This window comes from Podarcis vaucheri (assembly GCF_965113315.1).
Source record: "Podarcis vaucheri genome assembly, chromosome: 12".
NCBI classification, from domain to species: Eukaryota; Metazoa; Chordata; class Lepidosauria; order Squamata; family Lacertidae; genus Podarcis; species Podarcis vaucheri.
The window spans coordinates 61,767,545-61,785,708 of record NC_138750.1 but is presented as its reverse complement, the minus strand read 5'-3'; the positions used below and the strand labels follow the sequence as shown (position 1 = coordinate 61,785,708).

Sequence of the window (18,164 nt, the reverse complement as noted above, 5' to 3'; positions counted from 1 at the left end):
CCCCAGAAGGCCCTCGGAGCTGGACCTCAGTGTCTGGGCAGAACGATGGGGGTGGAGACATCTGTCACTATTATTGTATATCTTCAAGGCATCAGGCAAAAACATTCCTTCTTAACTAGGCCTCTGGCTTTTAACTATCTATGGGTGGAACATTTCTAGTGTATTTTTTCCCCTCTTGGTTTTTATGTCTGAAAAAAGAAACTAAAAAAATCATCATCATCATCATCATTCTGTGATGTGGTGGCAGTGGCCCGCCAGACAGCACAAGGAAGGGCCTTTTTTGTGGTGGCTCCCCAACTGTGGAATGCTCTCCCCCAAAAGGCCTTCTTGGCACCAACTAATGCTTGGCTTTTCCAGCAGGGAAATACCAGTTGTCTTTTCTCATCCCGTTTACAGGTTTGCTGGCTTATTGGAGAGGAGATGGGGTAAGGTAAAGGTAAAGGGACCCCTGACCATTAGGTCCAGCCGTGGCCGACTCTGGGGTTGTGGCGCTCATCTCACTATATTGGCCGAGGGAGCCGGCGTACATGTGGCCAGCATGACCAAGCCGCTTCTGGCGAACCAGAGCAGCGCACGGAAACACCGCTTACCTTCCCGCCGGAGTGGTACCTATTTATCTACTTGCACTTTGATGTGCTTTCGAACTGCTAGGTTGGCAGGAGCAGGGACCGAACAAAGGGAGATCAACCCGTCGTGGGGATTCGAACCGCTGACCTTCTGATCGGCAAGTTCTAGGCTCTGTGGTTTAACCCACAGCGCCACCCACGTCCCTTGAGGAGAAGGGGTACCCCCCCAAAAAAATCATGACCAAGATGTGATCCAAATAAGCTTATGGACAAATTCTTGTGTGCAATACTCTCTCACACACACATACGTACGGTCTAAGAGTTGGCCCATTCTGCGATGGTATTGCCCTTCCTCTCCCTCACTGAGCCCATCGCTAGTGAGATATCTCACCCTCAGCCCTATCTGGGCTTTGTGTGATGCAAGTTTCTGAATCAATTAGAGTGTTCGCAGCATTCCTTGACACACCTTGGCTGCTGAGCCAATGGCAGGAGAGGACACTAAAAAGGGGCTGGACCAAGTCACGGCAGGTAAGTCCATCAATGGTGCTTCATGGGTTCAGGTGTGCAACACATGGGAAGCCGGAACTCAATCTTTTCCAGGTGATTCCCCTACCTTTGCTAAGTTTTGGACGACAGAGGCAAATTCACAAAGCCCAAAATTTTACTGAAAGTCCAAGTCAGTGCTGGATTTACGTATAAGCTCAACAAGCTATAGCTTAGGGCCTCACTCTCTTAAAGGAAAAAACAACTGGGTGTACATTTCCAAAATATAAGATAAAAAATAAATAAAGTAAAATTAAACCCACATACAGCAATAGTGTTTTTGCGTAGGCTCCTATGATGTACGTAATGGGCCCCGCATATAGCATATATTCAACACACAAAAAGCGACAATTTGTTGTTGACAAAGGACAGCTGGACATATAAAGGGCCCCGTTACCTTCAGGAGCTGAGGGCCTCATCAAACCTAAATCTGGCCCTGGTCTAAGTTTTCTGTGTTTGAAACTGTAATGTAGAAGCGTGCCCGGGGGGAAAATACATTTTTTTCAGAGGTGAATATGCTCTTGAACTATATACCCCTTGTATGGAAGTTGACAGCAGGACGGCGAAAATGGATTCTACACACCCTAAACTTGGCCATATTGATGAATTGGGAGAATAGAGATACGATTCCCTTTAATCAATGGCTTCACAACACTGGCAACATACAAACGGACAGCTTATAGATGCAGACTTTCTTTGGATAAATAGAATGATATTCTGAATGAGTTCACACAGAATATATTCGGTTACTGACAATTATACATGTATTGGGATAATAAGAATATACACATTTCTAGATTAATGTAAGGGGACACAGGTGGCGCTGTGGGTTAAACCACAGAGCCTAGGACCTGCCGATCAGACGGTCCAGGCAAAAGCGACTTTAGCAAAGGCGGGGTTGCAGCACTCATCTTTATTGGCCGAGAGAGCCGGTGTTTGTCCACAGACAGCTTTCCGGGTCATGTGGCCAGCAGGAATAAACTGCTTCTGGAGCAACGGAACACCGTGACGGAAACCAAAGCGCACGGAAACGTCGTTTACCTTCCTGCTGTAGCGGTACCTATTTATCTACTTGCACTGGTGTGCTTTCAAACTGCTAGTACATTTCCCAGCACAGTTCAAAGTGTTGGTGTTGACCTTTAAAGCCCTAAACGGCCTCGGCCCAGTAGACCTGAAGGAGCGTCTCCACCCCTATTGTTCTGCCCGGACACTGAGTTCCAGCGCCAAGGGCCTTCTGGTGGTTCCCTCACTGTGAGAAGCAAAGCTACAGGGAACCAGGCAGAGGGCCTTCTCGGTGGTGGCGCCCACCCTGTGGAACGCCCTCCCACCAGATGTCAAAGAGATGAACAACTACCTGACATTTAGAAGACATCTGAAGGCATGTTCAGGGAAGTTTTTAGTGTGTGACATTTTGATGTATTTTTAATCTTTGTTGGAAGCCGCCCAGAGTGGCTGGGGAAACCGAGCCAGATGGGTGGGGTACAAATAATACATTATTATTATTATTATTATTATTATTATTATTATTATTATTATTATATTCCAGCTCCCGGAGGCATTGCAAAATAACACAGACTTGTCTAGTTGCGGTGTTTGCTTTTCTCTCTGTGTGCTGGCGGTGACGGGATTGGAGGGGCTTAAGGGCTGGTTCACGTCACTGTGAAATCCGCCGCAAGCAAGGTGCGCGTGAGCCTTGGCCATTAAGTGGGGCATCTCCCAGGGGTGGGCGTGAACGGCTCATCAGGGATGGGTGTAGGTGGGGATGACGGGGGCTCTGAGCCCGGCCACCTGGCTTGCCGTGTGGCCTCTTATGCGCGCTGACAAATGGCCTTTTCAAGCTGGCTTTCCTCCAGGTCTCTTCCAGAGAGAGCAGGCCGGGAATGACTCTGCATTGAGCTCAGCGCACTGGGTGAAAAATCTAGGGCGCCGCTAAGCATTGTGGAAAGAAAAATGGGACTGGTGTCCAGTTTCGGACGGAGGCGGCTATTTTCTCCCAGCTGGCTGCTAATTGCTGATCTTGCGCGTTGCCAATGTTGTCTTTTAGAAATAAATAATGGTGGCACTCTCACAATTTGCGTGCGTGTGTTTGGTGTGTGTGTGTATTTCATCACACAAACTATGCTCGCATTTTCACAGTCATGCTGGAAACCACAGGCAGGGAGAGGGCTCTGGCTATTATTGTTTTATTCGTATTTATTTAATTGGCCCTTCCTCCGAAGATCCCAGGGAAGTTCGCAACAGGAAAAAAAACCCACAAAAGGAGAACCCAAGGATGCGTAATAAAACAAAAGCAAACCGAGAACTCCTCTGCCCCAGAGACACATTTTAAAAGGCATAGAACAGGCACCCCCAAACTTGGCCCTCCAGATGTTTCAGGACTACAACTCCCATGATCCCTAGCTAACAGGACCGGTGGTCAGGGATGATGGGAGTTGTAGTCCCAAAACATCCGGAGGGCCGAGTTTGCGTATGCGTGGCATAGAATGTTAACCAGCCAAACACCTGTTTGAGGAGAAATATTTTTGCCTGGCGCCGAAAGATATGCAATGAAGCTCAAACAGTAGAGTATGAGACTCTTAATCTCATGGTCCTGAGTTCGAGGTCCATGTTGGGCTAAAGTGTCCTCCGTTGCAGGGGGGTTGGACTAGATGACCCCCGCGGTCCCTTTCAACTCTATAATTCTAAGTGCTTGTGCTTGAGTCCTGCTAGTCAGTTTGTCCCACAGAGGCAACTGGTTGGCCACTGTGAGAACAGACGGCTGGACTAGATTGCCAATGGCCTCATCCATCTCTCTCTCTTACACACATAAGTATTCATGTTTTATTAAGGAAATTTCATTTATAAAAAGGTAGAGTGGGGGGGGGAAGAAGGGGGAAAAGTGAATAAGAATGAAAAATAGAAAAGAAAAACTGCATCACCCTACAAGGGACACGGGTGGCGCTGTGGTCTAAACCACAGAGCCTAGGACTTGCCGATCAGAAGGTTGGCGGTTCGAATCCCCATGACGGGGTGAGCTCCTGTTGTTCGGTCATGTGGCCAGCATGACTAAGCCACTTCTGGCAAACCAGAGCAGCGCACGGAAACGCCGTTTACCTTCCCGCCGGAGCAGTACCTATTTATCTACTTGCACTTTGACGTGCTTTTGAACTGCTAGGTTGGCAGGAGCAGGGACCGAGCAACGGGAGCTTTGAACCGTCACAGGGATTCGAGCCGCTGACCTGATCGGCAAGCCCTAGGCTCTGTGGTTTAACCCACAGCGCCACCCGTGTCCCTAAAACTGAATGGCTGTCATGAAATCATGCACGTCTAAAAAGTGTGTTGCCACCATGAGAAGTCTGGAAAGCTCTGCCTTTACCATTTTGCTTGCCCTTTCCTGAACCTTCTGCAACTCTGCAAGATCCTTTTTAAAGCGAGGGGCCGCCCATAGCTGTCAAGCGTCCCTTATTTGGCAGGACAGTCCCTTATCCCAGCGCTGTGTCCCACTGCTGTCCCTTATTGATGATGTCCCTTAAATTTCCCAGGTTTCAAAGGAAGCAGCTCCTCTCTCTCTCTCCCTCCCTGCCAGCCAGGGAGGAGGGAGGCTCCAACTGTGTTGCTTGGCTGCGTTGCTCACCCAATAAGGAGTCTAAGAACGACTGGCAGCTTGCATGCCTTGTGCTGATCAAATCAGGCGCGTTGCCTGGGGACTCGCCTTTGCTCAGCACTTCCTAGTGGAGAGGTGACGGTGGTTTGCCTTGAGGCTTGAGGCTTTGTTTCGCTGCTGGCTGGGCTTTCTGCCTTTGGCTCGGAGGGGCTCAGAAGTTGAACATACCTGTGCCCTGAAAATCCCTTATATGGGCTGCTGATCCCTTATTTTCGAGGCTGCTGGTCCCTTATTTTCAAATCTGTAAATTGACAGCTATGGGGCCGCCCCCTTGGGACTTGCCACTGGGGAGTGAAGCCGAACCCTCCTGCATGCAGGGCAAATTCTCTGCCCGGGAGCCAGGGGGCATGGATGCCCCAACATTTACTGATCCACTTAAACAGAGAAGCCTGCTTTGCAAATGGCCGAGAGATGGAACGTGGAGCGCTCCGAACAGCAAAGCACTAAAATAAGTACTACCTACTTTGATTATTACCCTCACTGGGAACAGGGGAAAGTTGCCAGCTCTGTGCTTGCCCAGATATGATGCCTTGGAGAATCGGGACTGTCCACTTCTGGGGTGAAGGTCTAGCTAATGGGCTCTGCTGTAGCTGCTATTGATCCGGCTCAACTCTCCAGGGAACGGGATGCAGCTTACGGGAAATGCTATCTGGTCTCTCTCCGGCTCAGACAGTTGCAAGCTCCGCTCCTTTCCCATTAAGACCTTTGGGATCCTTGCCAAGGGAGGATTAAGCCTGGCTATTTTTCAGAGATCACTTGCAGCACAGTAAAAGGCTAATCTTGCATGGAGTGCGGGGTGTGTGTGTGTGGTGTGCCTGGCAATGCCACCCTGCAGAATTGACCTCGCCCAAATCAGGGGTCCCTCCTGATTTTTGCACTATGATTCCCATCACAGAATTGCAGAGTTGGAAAGTACCTCTATCTAGTCCACCCAAAGCAATGTAGAATAAGAGTTTGGATTTGATATCCCGCTTTATCACTCCCCGAAGGAGTCTCAAAGCAGCTAACATTCTCCTTTCCCTTCCTCGCCCACAACAAACACTCTGAGGTGAGTGAGGCTGAGAGACTTCAGAGAAGTGTGACTGGCCCAAGGTCACCCGGCAGCTGCATGTGGAGGAGCAGGGAAGCGAACCTGGTTCACCAGATTACGAGTCCACCACTCTTAACCACTACACCACACTGGCTCGATGTAGGAATCGCAGCTGTCATCCATGACAGGTGGCCATCCAAGCTCTGCTTAAAAACTTCCAAGGAAGAACCACCTACCAAGAAAGGAGTTGAGCAGTTCTTACCACCAGAAAATTCTTCCCAACATTTAGTTGGAATCTCATTTCTTGTAACTTGAAGTCCTGCCCTAGGGAGCAGAAGAAACCAAACTTGCTCCATCCTTCAGATATTTGAAGATGGCTCACATATCTCCTCTCAGTCTCCTCCTCCTCCTCCCAGCTCCTTCAACCATTCCTCATAAGGCATCGTTTCCAGGCCTTTGACCATTTTGGTTGCCCTCCTCTGGACACGTTCCAGTTTGTCAGTGTCCTTCTTGAACTGTGGTGCCCAGAACTGGACACAGTATTCCAGGTGTGGTCTGAATAAAGGTAAAGATAAAGGAACCCCTGACCATTAGGCGTACAGCTTCCAGGTCATGTGGCCAGCATGACTAAGCCGCTTCTGGCGAACCAGAGCAGCGCATGGAAACACTGTTTGCCTTCCCGCCGGAGTGGTACCTATTTATCTACTTGCACTTTGACGTGCTTTCGAACTGCTAGGTTGGCAGGAGCAGGGACCAAACAATGGGAGCTCACCCCGTCGCGGGGATTCGAACCGCCGACCTTCTGATTGGCAAGTCATAGGCTCTGTGGTTCAACCCACAGCACCACCCGCATCCCATTAAAGACTACCTTACACTGCGTTAAAAACCAAAATTGCATTTGCGTAGAAACTGTTTCTCAGGCGGCTAGTCCTAGTCTTTATAACCCTGTATATAACCTCTTTATAACCCAGAAGGCAGAAGCTGAAAGAGATCGTTTCCGGGGTGCGCACTGTCCTGCGCTATCTCTGCAGCTTTCTTATGGCACCTGGAAGCGTAGATTTGATCCAAGGTGGGAAGAGTACGCCCAATTATTCTCTCCACAGCCTTTACAACCCTGGACAACATTATTTTTTCCCTGACCGTGCAGCTCCCAAACCACACACACAGACCATAAGTTAATACATTCTCAGCAGTACAATGGTAAAATGCCATCAACAGGTCCTTTGAGAGATTGTTTTTCCAGAGGATTCTCTGCTGTGCTCTCTTCATCAGGTCTTTGCTGTTTTCGCTGTGGGTTAAACCACAGAGCCTAGGGCTTGCCGATCAGAAGGTCAGTGGTTCGAATCCCCTCGATGGGGTGAGCTCCCGTTGCTCGGTCCCTGCTCCTGCCCACCTAGCAGTTCGAAAGCACATCAAAGTGCAAGTAGATAAATAGGTACCGCTCTGGCGGGAAGGTAAACGTCATTTTCGTGCGCTGCTCTGGTTCACCAGAAGCGGCTTAGTCATGCTGGCCACATGACCCGGAAGCTGTACGCCGGCTCCCTTGGCCAATAAAGCAAGATGAGCGCTGCAACCCCAGAGTCGGTCTTGACTGGACCTAATGGTCAGGGGTCCCTTTACCTTTACCCCAGGTTAGGTCATCTCTCAACTCCATTCCCAGAACCCAAAACACCGAGACCTGTTCCACGCACTTCCCCTCAATAATAAGTGGCTGAATATAATTCTCCCTGAGCTGCTAGCTTTCCACAAGAAGGGAATCTGATGGACAGGTGATTAAGAGGGTCACATACGCTACCCCGCCCCCCAATGTTTGAATCAGCTCTTTGAAAGCCACAATGCCCTAGAGAAAAGAGAGATCTAATTGCCTTGCTGCAGCAACTTTCTTAAGGTCAGAGAAGGATTAAGAAGAGGATAAGCACACCAGGAACAGATGCTCACTTAAGACCGAAAGGCAACACGGCCAATGAGCTTTTAAGAAATGGGCAGAGGGACTGGAGGGAGGGAAAGCTGGGGGCATCAACATGATAAATGCTGGGTTGTGGCAGAGAGGGCTGCAAGCCTATTTAAGGAGCCACGGATGCCCAGCTGAACTATTTAAAATTTTAAAAGATGATGCTGTTAAGGTGCTACACTCAATATGCCATCAAGTCTGGAAAACGCAGCAGTGGCCAGAGGATTGGAGAAGGTCAGTCTACATCCCAATCCCAAAGAAGGGCAGTGCCAAAGAATGCTCCAACTACCGCACAATTGCACTCCTTTCACACGCTAGCAAGGTTACGCTTAAAATTCTACAAGGCAGGCTTAAGCTGTATGTGGACCGAGAACTCCCAGAAGTGCAAGCTGGATTTTGAAGGGGCAGAGGAACCAGAGACCAAATTGCAAACATGCGCTGGATTATGGAGAAAGCTGGAGAGTTCCAGAAAGACATCTACTTCTGCTTCATTGACTATGCAAAAGCCTTTGACTGTGTCGACCACAGCAAACTATGGCAAGTTCTTGAAGAAATGGGAGTGCCTGATCACCTCATCTGTCTCCTGCGAAATCTCTATGTGGGACATGAAGCTACAGTTAGAACTGGATATGGAACAACTGATTGTTTCAAAATTGGGAAAGGAGTACGGCAAGGCTGTATATTGTCTCCATGGGGTCACGAAGAGTCAGACACAACTAAACAACAACAACAACAACAACAGGTGTCTAGCTCCTTTTCGCTGACCACTCAGAGCAAGGAGGAATCTGAAAAACACATTATTAGCCGAGACAGAAGCAGGGCAGGATGCCTCTGTTCTAGGCTTCAGAATTCCAGCTGCTGACAGCTCTTGGGCTCGGATCCTGTTTGGGGGTTTCCCATCATGACACCCCAGTTGGTCACAGCGAGAACAGGGTGCAAGACTAAATGGGTCATGGGCCTGATCCGGCACGCTCTTATGTGAACTCCAGATCCCAGTCCAGATTGCAAACTGGGGTCCCCTTCTGCTTGCAAACATCCCAATGGCTCCTAGGTAGGCTTACTCAGAAGTCAGCCCCGCTGATAAAATACCTGATGATAATAATAATAATTTATTTATACCCCGCCCATCTGGCTGGGTTTCCCCAGTCACTCTGGGCGGCCTCCAACAGAACACCAAAATACAATAACCTATTAATCATTAAAAGCTTCCCTAAAGAGGGCTGCTTTCAGATGTCTTCTAAAAGTCAGGTAGTTGTTTTTCTCTTTGACATCTGGTGGGAGGGCGTTCCACAGGGCAGGAGCCACCACAGAGAAGGCCCTCTGCCTGATTCCCTGTAACCTCACTACTCGCATTGAGGGAACCACCAGAAGGCCCTCGGTGCTGGACCTCAGTGTCCAGGTAGAACGATGGGGGTGGAGACGCTCCTTCAGGTATACTGGATCGAGGTTGTTTAGGGCTTTCAAGGTCAGCACCAACACTTTGAATTGTGTTCAGAAACGTACTGGGAGCCAATGAAGATCTCTCAGGACCAATGTTATGTGGTCCCGGCGGCCGCTCCCAGTCACCAGTCTAGCTGCCACATTCTGGATTACTTGCAGTTTCCGGGTCACCTTCAAAGGTAGCCCCACGTAGAGTGCATTGCAGTAGTCCAAGCAGGAGATAACCAGAGCATGCACCACTCTGGCCAGACAGTCTGCGGGCAGGGAGGGTCTCATCCTGCATACCAGATGGAGCTGGTAGACAGCTGCCCTGGACACAGAATTGGCCTGCGCCTCCATGGACAGCTGTGAGTCCAAAATGACTCCCAGGCTGCGCACCTGGTCCTTCAGAGGCACAGTCACCCCATTCAGGACCAGGGAGTCCTCCACACCCGCCCGCCCCCTGTCTCCCCAAAACAGTACTTCTGTCTTGTCAGGATTCAACCTCAATCTGTTAGCTGCCATCCATCCTCCAACCGTCTCCAGACACTCACACAGGACCTTCACCGCCTCCACTGGTTCTGATTTAAAAGAGAGGCAGAGCTGGGTATCATCCGCATACTGATGAACACCCAGCCCAAACCCCCTGATGATCTCTCCCAGCGGCTGCATGTAGATGTTAAAAAGCAAAACACAGATAAAAAAGAAGTATTGAAAACATAATGTATATGGAACCACCAGTTTTTAAAGCAATTCTACAGAACAATATTTCATGTTAGAACCAGCCTTCTTGAACGTTCCAGATGTTTTGGACTACAAGTCCCATCGGCCTGGGGCTGATGGGAGTTGTAGTTCAAAATATTTGGAGGGTGCCAAGTTGGAGAAGGATGTGTTGAAACAGACGTACCTGGGTAGGTTCCCCTATACAGTGTTTTTAAAGCAACACAGTCAAGGCATCACAGCCATGTACTGTATTTTTCGCTCTATAGCACGCACCCGACCATAACACGCACATAGTTTTGAGAGGAGGAAAACAAGAAAAAAAAATATTCTAAATGAAACAGTGGATGTATGATTTTTGTGGTTCATGCTGTGGCCACAGACATGTGACCTGACTGTGAGTTTGGGGTAGCCCAATGCAAAAATCCTGAGGATCCATGTGGATCCATGCTTTGTAACCACGTTTTTGCACCACTGCGGCCCCAGGCAACAGTGGGTGCGTGATTTTTTTGGTGCAAGATGTAGCCATGGACATGCTATGTGATCTGATGGTGAATTTAGGGTGACCCAGTGCAAAAATCCTGAGGATCCATGTGGATCCGTGCTTTGTAACCACGTTTTAAATGGGGAGGGAAGGAAAAGCACTCAAGAAACAAGAAACTCGCGTGGGGTGGGTGGAGAAGGATACTATTAATAATACAGAAGAGGAGTATAAGAGAAGGCTCCTCTCCTCTCCCGCTTTGCTCCTTTAAAGCAAGCAGGCTCTCTCTCCCTCTCTCCTCCCCACTCAGAGGCTCTTCTCCTACTTTGCTGTTTCAAAGCAAGCCACAGAGGAGGGAAGGAAGGGGAACCATGGATCCTCTGCTCACGACTGCAGCAGATCCCCCCACCATCCGTAGGCATTCGCTCCATAACACGCACAGACATTTCCCCTTACTTTCTAGGAGGAAAAAAGTGAGTGTTATGGTGCAAAAAATACGGTAAGTACAACACCCACACAAGCTTACTCATAAATAAGCCCTGTTATGTTCATTGGTGCTTACTCCTAGGTAAGCATATATGTAGGATGGCAAACTTAATGTCCTTTAACTGGGGGAAGGTGGCTTTGCAAAGACTATTCCCAGGATTCCCCTGGAAAAAATAAAATATATCAGAATTGCAAACTGCTTTGAAGCCAAAGGATAAAAAAAGTTGGGAGTAACTCAGAGGTTTCTATTCCACAGCTGGCAGAATAAACTCAGGAGTTTTAAGATGAACAGTGCAAGCCTATCCACGTCTACTCAAAAGAAAGTCCTCTTGAATTCAATGCATCTTACACCCAAGGTAAGTGGGGCTAAAATTGCAGCCTAAGATTGCCAAAAACACACCTGTAAGTTCTGTCCCCAGGCCTCAAAAATTCCTACCCCAGATGGGTTCAGGTTTGCAGAAATTATTCACTGGAATGCAAACACACTCTGTACATGCTTAGAAGTGCCCATGTTATTTTCCATATCATAGGGCAACACTTGGAGAGGAATAGTTGCCAGAATTAAGCCTTGAATCCAAGCAAGCCCTTCTTCGCACAGAAAAACATTTGCAAAACTTTGGGCAGCAGTGGGAGTATAGCAGACCGCCCTCCCACCCATCCTTTACACCCCAGGTCTCTACTCAAGTGTAGACCCTAACCAGCCCCTTTGCTAACAACTCACATTTGCCTTCCTCTTCCGCAAGCCGCCGAATATTCAGCAGGGACTCCATTTAGGAAAGGATTCCCAAAGCAGCACAGGACATTTAAAAGGGTTTTCTCAGCATCTTAGGACCTTCATAGCAACAGAGCAGAGACAGGAAGCCCAGCTAGAATTGAAAATGCGAGACTCTTGGGAGATCCCTCCTTTTATCTCGCTGGTCCTGGAGGTTTGCAATGGCTTTTGGGGGAATTAGGTGTGGCCCAGGTAAAGAAGCTGCTCACCTGGAGCCCTTAAAGAGAAAGAGGTTTTGGTATACCAGGTATGCCCAACTCCCAAGAGACTGTCATCTACTCACATTATAAAAATACTGGTTGTGATCTATCCATTGTTATTGACAGGCAAAGTTGTTGGAGGGGGGGCAAAGTTTTTTCAGGGGAGATCTACCGCAATCTCCCACAAATATCCAGTGATCTACCACAAACATCCAGTGATCTACCTGTTGGACACGCCTTGTTTCAAGGAATCCGGGGACACTTTTTGACTTCAACAGGAATGATAGGATTTTGTCAGGGGACTGATTTGTAAATCCAGGGACTGTCCCCGGGAAACGGGAACGTCTGGTAACCTTATACTATGGGCAACCCCCCCCATCCTTCCATCCCTGTTCCAGGGTTGCCATACATCAGGGATTTTCTGGATATTGTTGTTGTTGTTTAGTCGTGTCCGTAAAGAAGGCTGATCGCCGAAGAATGGATGCTTTTGAATTCTGGTGCTGGAGGAGACTCTTGAGAGTCCCATGGACTGCAAGAAGATCAAACCAATCCATTCTGAAGGAAATCAGCCCTGAGTGCTCACCGGAAGGACAGATCCTGAAGCTGAGGCTCCAAGACTTTGGCCACCTCATGAGAAGAGAAGACTCCCTGGAAAAGACCCTGATGTTGGGAAAGATGGAGGGCGCAAGGAGAAGGGGACGACAGAGGACGAGATGGTTGGAGAGTGTTCTCGAAGCTACCAGCATGAGTCTGACCAAACTGCGGGAGGCAGTGGAAGACAGGAGTGCCTGGCGTGCTCTGGTCCAGGGGGTCACGAAGAGGCGGACACCACTAAACGACTAAACAACAACAACATGATTCTAACACTCACTAGGCAATGTTGGGTCAGAGGGACTAATGGTTTGATTCTGCGTCAAGCGGCTTCCATAAGAGTCGTCCCAAATGTGTCCTGTTTGATTTTTTTTTTAATTGGGTTTTGGGAAGGTTCATGCTGTAATATGCGTCTTGCTGGGTTTTCCCACTGAAGATTTGCTGCCGGCTCTCAAGCCTGCATAATATTTGAGAAACGAAGAAGTCAGAACCAGTTAGAGATCCGTCAAATGTCTCGTCCTCCGAAGAGGACAGACGCCCCCCAAAAAGTGCCGCTGGGGAACACAACTGCCTCTCCCTCAACCCACTCTTTGCAAGTAAAACGTTGCTAAATTCCACTCAGCCAGTTTCTGTCTCGGAGGCCTTTGCACGATTCCACTCTTGTCAGTTCGGGTCTCCATCGCTTTTTTGGCGAGAGAATTCAGCCTCCCTCTCGTGCACGCTCTGTGGGTGGAATGAGTTCTGTTCCCCAGGATGCAATGCAAAAGTCAACATGCCCCCCAGTGCCAAATCGGGGGGCGGGGAAAGCCCATGAAATAGGTCGGACAATTGCAAACAAGGAAGGAAGAATCAGAACAAAAGTCTGAGACCGTATTCTGCACTGAGAGCCAGTGGTCGTGCGCTGGTTAGAGGGTCCGCCTGTATGAGATATATATGAGAATAGACGAATAAAAAAATTAATTAAGATAATTTGGAGTAAGGATGGAAATAAATGTCAAAAAACTGCAGAAAGAGGGGGGGAGTCAAAGTCTCAAATGTCAGAATTATGTTTGAATAATTGTTGTAATGTATATAAATGAAAATTACAATTATTATTTTTTTTTAAAAGAAGTTCCCTTGTATTGTTTATGTCCCTCTATTATTCCTTGATGACCGTAGCTCAGCCACACGAATTCCTTTGCCGCTTGCATTCTCCTTTCATATCAAAAATCACCCAAACACAAGCATTTATTACCGTATTTTTCGCTCCATAAGACACATGTTTTCTTCCTGAAAAGTAAGTGCGTCTTATGGAGCGAATTCGTGGTCCCTGGAGCCGAATTGCCCAGGGGAGAAAAGCAGATTGTGCTTTTTTTTCTCTTTTTTTTTTTTTTGAAAGAGGGAAGGGGGTGTTGAAACAAAGCCACTGACCGTTTGCCGATCGGGGAGAGAGATAAGGGATGCTAGAGATAAAGGAGGCTGCCTGGGATGGGGGAGGTAAAGACAGCAAACTTGAAAAGGGGGGGAACAGGAAGACTAAATCAATGAGGAGAGAAATTAGAAGAAAAGGAGGAGCAAAAACCTGCTCCAGCTAAGGAAAAGACACTAAGGCAAACAAGAGGGAAAGGAGTGTTGAAAGGAAGCAGCTGATCAGTGGGATCGGGAGAGAGATAAGGGATGCTAGAGATAAAGGAGGCTGCCTAGGAGGGAGGAGGTAAAAGCCCATGGATCCTCAGGATTTTTACATTGGTTCACCCCAAATTCACCATCAGATCACATAGCATGTCCGTGGCTGCAGCCTGCACCAAAAAAATCATGCATCCACTGTTTCCTGGGGCTGCAATGGTGCAGAAATGTGGTTACAAAGCACGGATCCACATGGTTCCTCAGGATTTTTGCATTGGGTCACCCCAAATTCACCATAAGATCCTCCTCCAAAAGCTAGGTGCGTCTTATGGTCAGGTACGTCTTATGGAGCAAAAAATACGGTGGTTTCTAGGGTTTACCCTGAATCTATAACAATATGTGATCTGACGCCCACACCCATTCCTTGTCTCCGTTTGAGCTGGGCTGTCTTACTCATCTCTTTATCCAAGCACTACTAAACTGTTCTGGATTAACCGCAAGCTGCCGGGAAAAGTTGCAGAAGCCATTTCTCTGACATGCGGCTGTTGCGCCAGCCAAATGCAGGCCTGCCAGCAGATTTGTCCCACGGACTCTAAAAATAGCGACGTATTCTGAACACACCCCAGGAGCCTCGGATCAGAATGGGGAAATCGCAGCCCTGCGCATTACGCAGGATTAAGGAGAAGGTGTGTCACCTACTGAACTCTTCATCCCAGCTCATCCCAGCAGCAATGGGTCCGGACCTCCCTTTGGGTCGGATGACATGGATAATTCAGCTGGCCAGGGCAAAATGCATTACAGTGAACGCTCGGGTTGCGAACGTGATCCATGCAGGAAGCACGTTCGCAACCCGCAGTGTCCGCAACCCGCAGCGCCGCGCCTGCGCCTGCGCGGTTGTGATCCAGCACTTCTGCACATGCGCAAGCGCCGAAGCCCAGAAGTAACCTGTTCCGGCATCTGGGTTCAGCGCGGTGCGCAACCCGAAATTATGCAACCCGAATCATCTGTAAGCCAAGGTATGACTGTACTGGGCTACCCACAAAATACAGGCAATGACGTGATCGGAAGTTTACAGCATGTTATTCCTTGAACTATAATAATAATAATAATAATTTAAAAATTATTTCCCCCCCAGCCCGAGCTTCCGCCGACCCCAGCCCCAGAACAGGCTGCTATCCGCAAGCCTAGGGAGCCCAGCGGGAAGTCACGCCGGGCTCCCCAGGCTTGCGGATATCTGCCTGAAGTCGCGCAGCTCTCCCACGGCTCAGCGCACCCCAGGCTTAGGGATGCAGGCAGCTCTCTGCAAGCCGTGGGAGAGCTGCGCGACTTCGTGCCGGGCTCCCGCGGTTTGCGGATAGCTTCCTGAAGCCTCGAGAGCGAGAGGGGTCGGTGCGCAGTGACCCCTCTCACTCTCCAGGCTTCAGCAAAAGCCTGCATTCGCCCCATAGGACGCACACACATTTCCCCTTCATTTTTGGAGGGGAAAAAGTGCGTCCTATAGGGCAAAAAATATGGTAATAATATTAACTACGAAAGCAGCCGCTATGGACTTTCTGTCCTGAAATTTTCCAACCTTCAGTTTCATCGGACACCCACAACTTTTAATGTTATGAGGGCGGGAGAAAATGTGTGTGTGCCTGTTAGTAGTTGTTATAGATATATTCTTTTTGTGTGTTTATCTTTGTGCATGTGTGCATTTATTTTTATAATGGAAAGCAAAACAAAAGAGGGGGGAGATATCGCTGTCATAAAAATGCAAATTAAAAACTATAAGGCTTTCAAGCCCGGCGCCTGGGACCATAGCAAGTCTTTTTCACTTCAAAAGATCTTTGTTCACGACTCTTAAGTCAGCATCCATGACTGGGGTTTGGATCTCGCAATTTGGTTTGGAAAAAGAGATCGCTTTGTGTCTGGCTCCCAGAGCCGAAATCTCACATATCAGAGCAAAGCGCAGAAAACTCATCGCAGTGATTTCGGGCTGAATGGGAATGAAAGAACAGAGATAATGAAGGCTAAAGTTATGTTAACCAGGGTCACCAAACCTCAAAAGCACCCAATTAAGGAACGAGAAATAATAATTTTAAAAAATCATTAAAGCAGCCTTGAATGCCAGCCTAGATGTTCCGGACTACAACTTCCAGCAGCCCTGTTAGGGGTACAGTGCTATGATCCTTTGAATATTTACTTATGCCCCTAGCAAAATACATTTATTGCTCCAAGGTCAAACCTAGACAGCATCTTAAAAAGCAGAGACATCACCTTGCCAACAAAGGTCCGTATAGTTAAAGCTATTGTTTTCCAAGTATAGTGGTACCTCGGGTTACATACGCTTCAGGTTACATACTCTGCTAACCCAGAAATAGTGCTTCAGGTTAAGAACTTTGCTTCAGGATGAGAACAGAAATCGTGCTCCGGCGGCGCAGCAGCAGGAGGAGGCCCCATTAGCTAAAGTGGTGCTTCAGGTTAAGAACAGTTTCAGGTTAAGTACGGACCTCCGGAACGAAGTAAGTACTTAACCCGAAGTACCACTGTAGTGATGTATGGAAGTGAGAGCTGGACCATAAAGAAGGCTGATCGCCGGAGTATGGATGCTTTTGAATTATGGTGCTGGAGAAGACTCTTGAGAGTCCCATGGACTGCAAGAGGATCAAACCTCTCCATTCGGAAGGAAATCAGCCCTGAGTGCTCACTGGAAGGACAGATCGTGAAGCTGAGGCTCCAATACTTTGGCCACCTCATAAGAAGAGAAGACTCCCTGGAAAAGACCCTGATGCTGGGAAAGATGGAGGGCACAAGGAGAAGGGGACGACAGAGAACGAGATGGTGGGACAGTGTTCTGGAAGCTACCAGCATGAATTTGACCAAACTGCGGGAGGCAGTGGAAGACAGGAGTGCCTGGCGTGCTCTGCTCCAGGAGGTCACGAAGAGTCAGACACGACTAAACGACTGAACAACAACAAAAGGGACCCCTGACCATTAGGTCCAGTCGTGGCCGACTCTGGGGTTGCAGCGCTCATCTCGCTTTATTGGCCGAGGGAGCCGGCGTACAGCTTCCGGGTCCTGTGGCCAGCATGACTAAGCCGCTTCTGGCGAACAAGAGCAGCGCATGGAAACGCCGTTTACCTTCCCGCTAGAGCGGTACCTATTTATCTACTTGCACTTTGATGTGCTTTTGAACTGCTAGGTTGGCGGGAGCGGGGACCGAGCGAAGGGAGCTCACCCCGTCGCGGGAATTCGAACCGCCGACCTTCTGATTGGCAAGTCCTAGGCTCTGTGGTTTAACCCACAGCGCCACCTGCGTCCCATGAACCTCACTCTAAACATGCCAGATGATGGTCAAATCCCACCCACAAAATACCGCTTGTTTCCACGTTACTCTTTGGAAACTCTGGTTCCATTTCTGACTTTGGACTGAGCAGGGATGTTGTGGGGGCTTTGGCAGGCAGACTTTCCCATACCTTCTGCCCGGGAACTGCCACCCCAGCAAGTTCTCCTGGGCCTCTGACTCCCTCCTGTCCCTGCAAAAATGGAGACTTGCTGACTCCGGCGTTTGGCGGCCGGGCTGGCGCTGGGGGGGGCACCTAGCCTGGCTCTGTGCGGCTTTAGCTAGAGAGGGCATGACAAAAGAGATTCGTCCCATTATTCGCACCCCCCACACACCCCGAGCCTTTGACAAAGGGGCTCTGGCGTATTGTTTTAAAAGCATTCAGCCAGCAAATGAACGTGAATATCTGAACATTGGGCGCGTCGTTGTTGTGTTTAGGATGCAATGCGCAGAGATACCCGCTCCCTTCCAGCTACTGGATAAAATAATCACATACTCTCCGAAAACATTTCTCCGATGAAAATAGGGATGTCCTATTCAATACTTTCCTGGGCTCCATGATCACTGCTAATGGTGACAGCAGTCACGAAATTAAAAGACACCTGCTTTTTGGGAGAAAAGTGATGGCAAACCTAGACAGCATCTTAAAAAGCAGAGACATCACCTTGCCAACAAAGGTCCGTAGAGTTAAAGCTATGGTTTTCCCTGTAGTGATGTATGGAAGTGAGAGCTGGACCATCAAGAAGGCTGATCGCCGAATAATGGATGTTTTTGAATTATGGTGCTGGAGGAGACTCTTGAGAGTCCCATGGACTGCAAGAAGATCAGACCT

The 18,164-nt window shown here is 48.7% G+C and overlaps 1 protein-coding gene across 2 annotated transcripts in view; it reads right to left on the bottom strand.

The window, feature by feature from the left end:
- Positions 1-18,164, bottom strand: part of LOC309514808 (uncharacterized protein) — a 62,739-nt gene that overhangs the window by 27,778 nt on the left and 16,797 nt on the right. Inside the window, exon 1 of one of the 2 annotated variants that reach the window (XM_082192124.1) lies at positions 879-977. The exons of the other annotated variant lie outside the window; for it this stretch is intronic. Coding sequence (XP_082048250.1) covers positions 879-897 — 19 coding nt within the window. The 5' untranslated portion in view covers positions 898-977. Of the gene's footprint in view, positions 1-878; positions 978-18,164 lie in introns of those variants that run through there. 2 annotated transcript variants of the gene reach the window in all.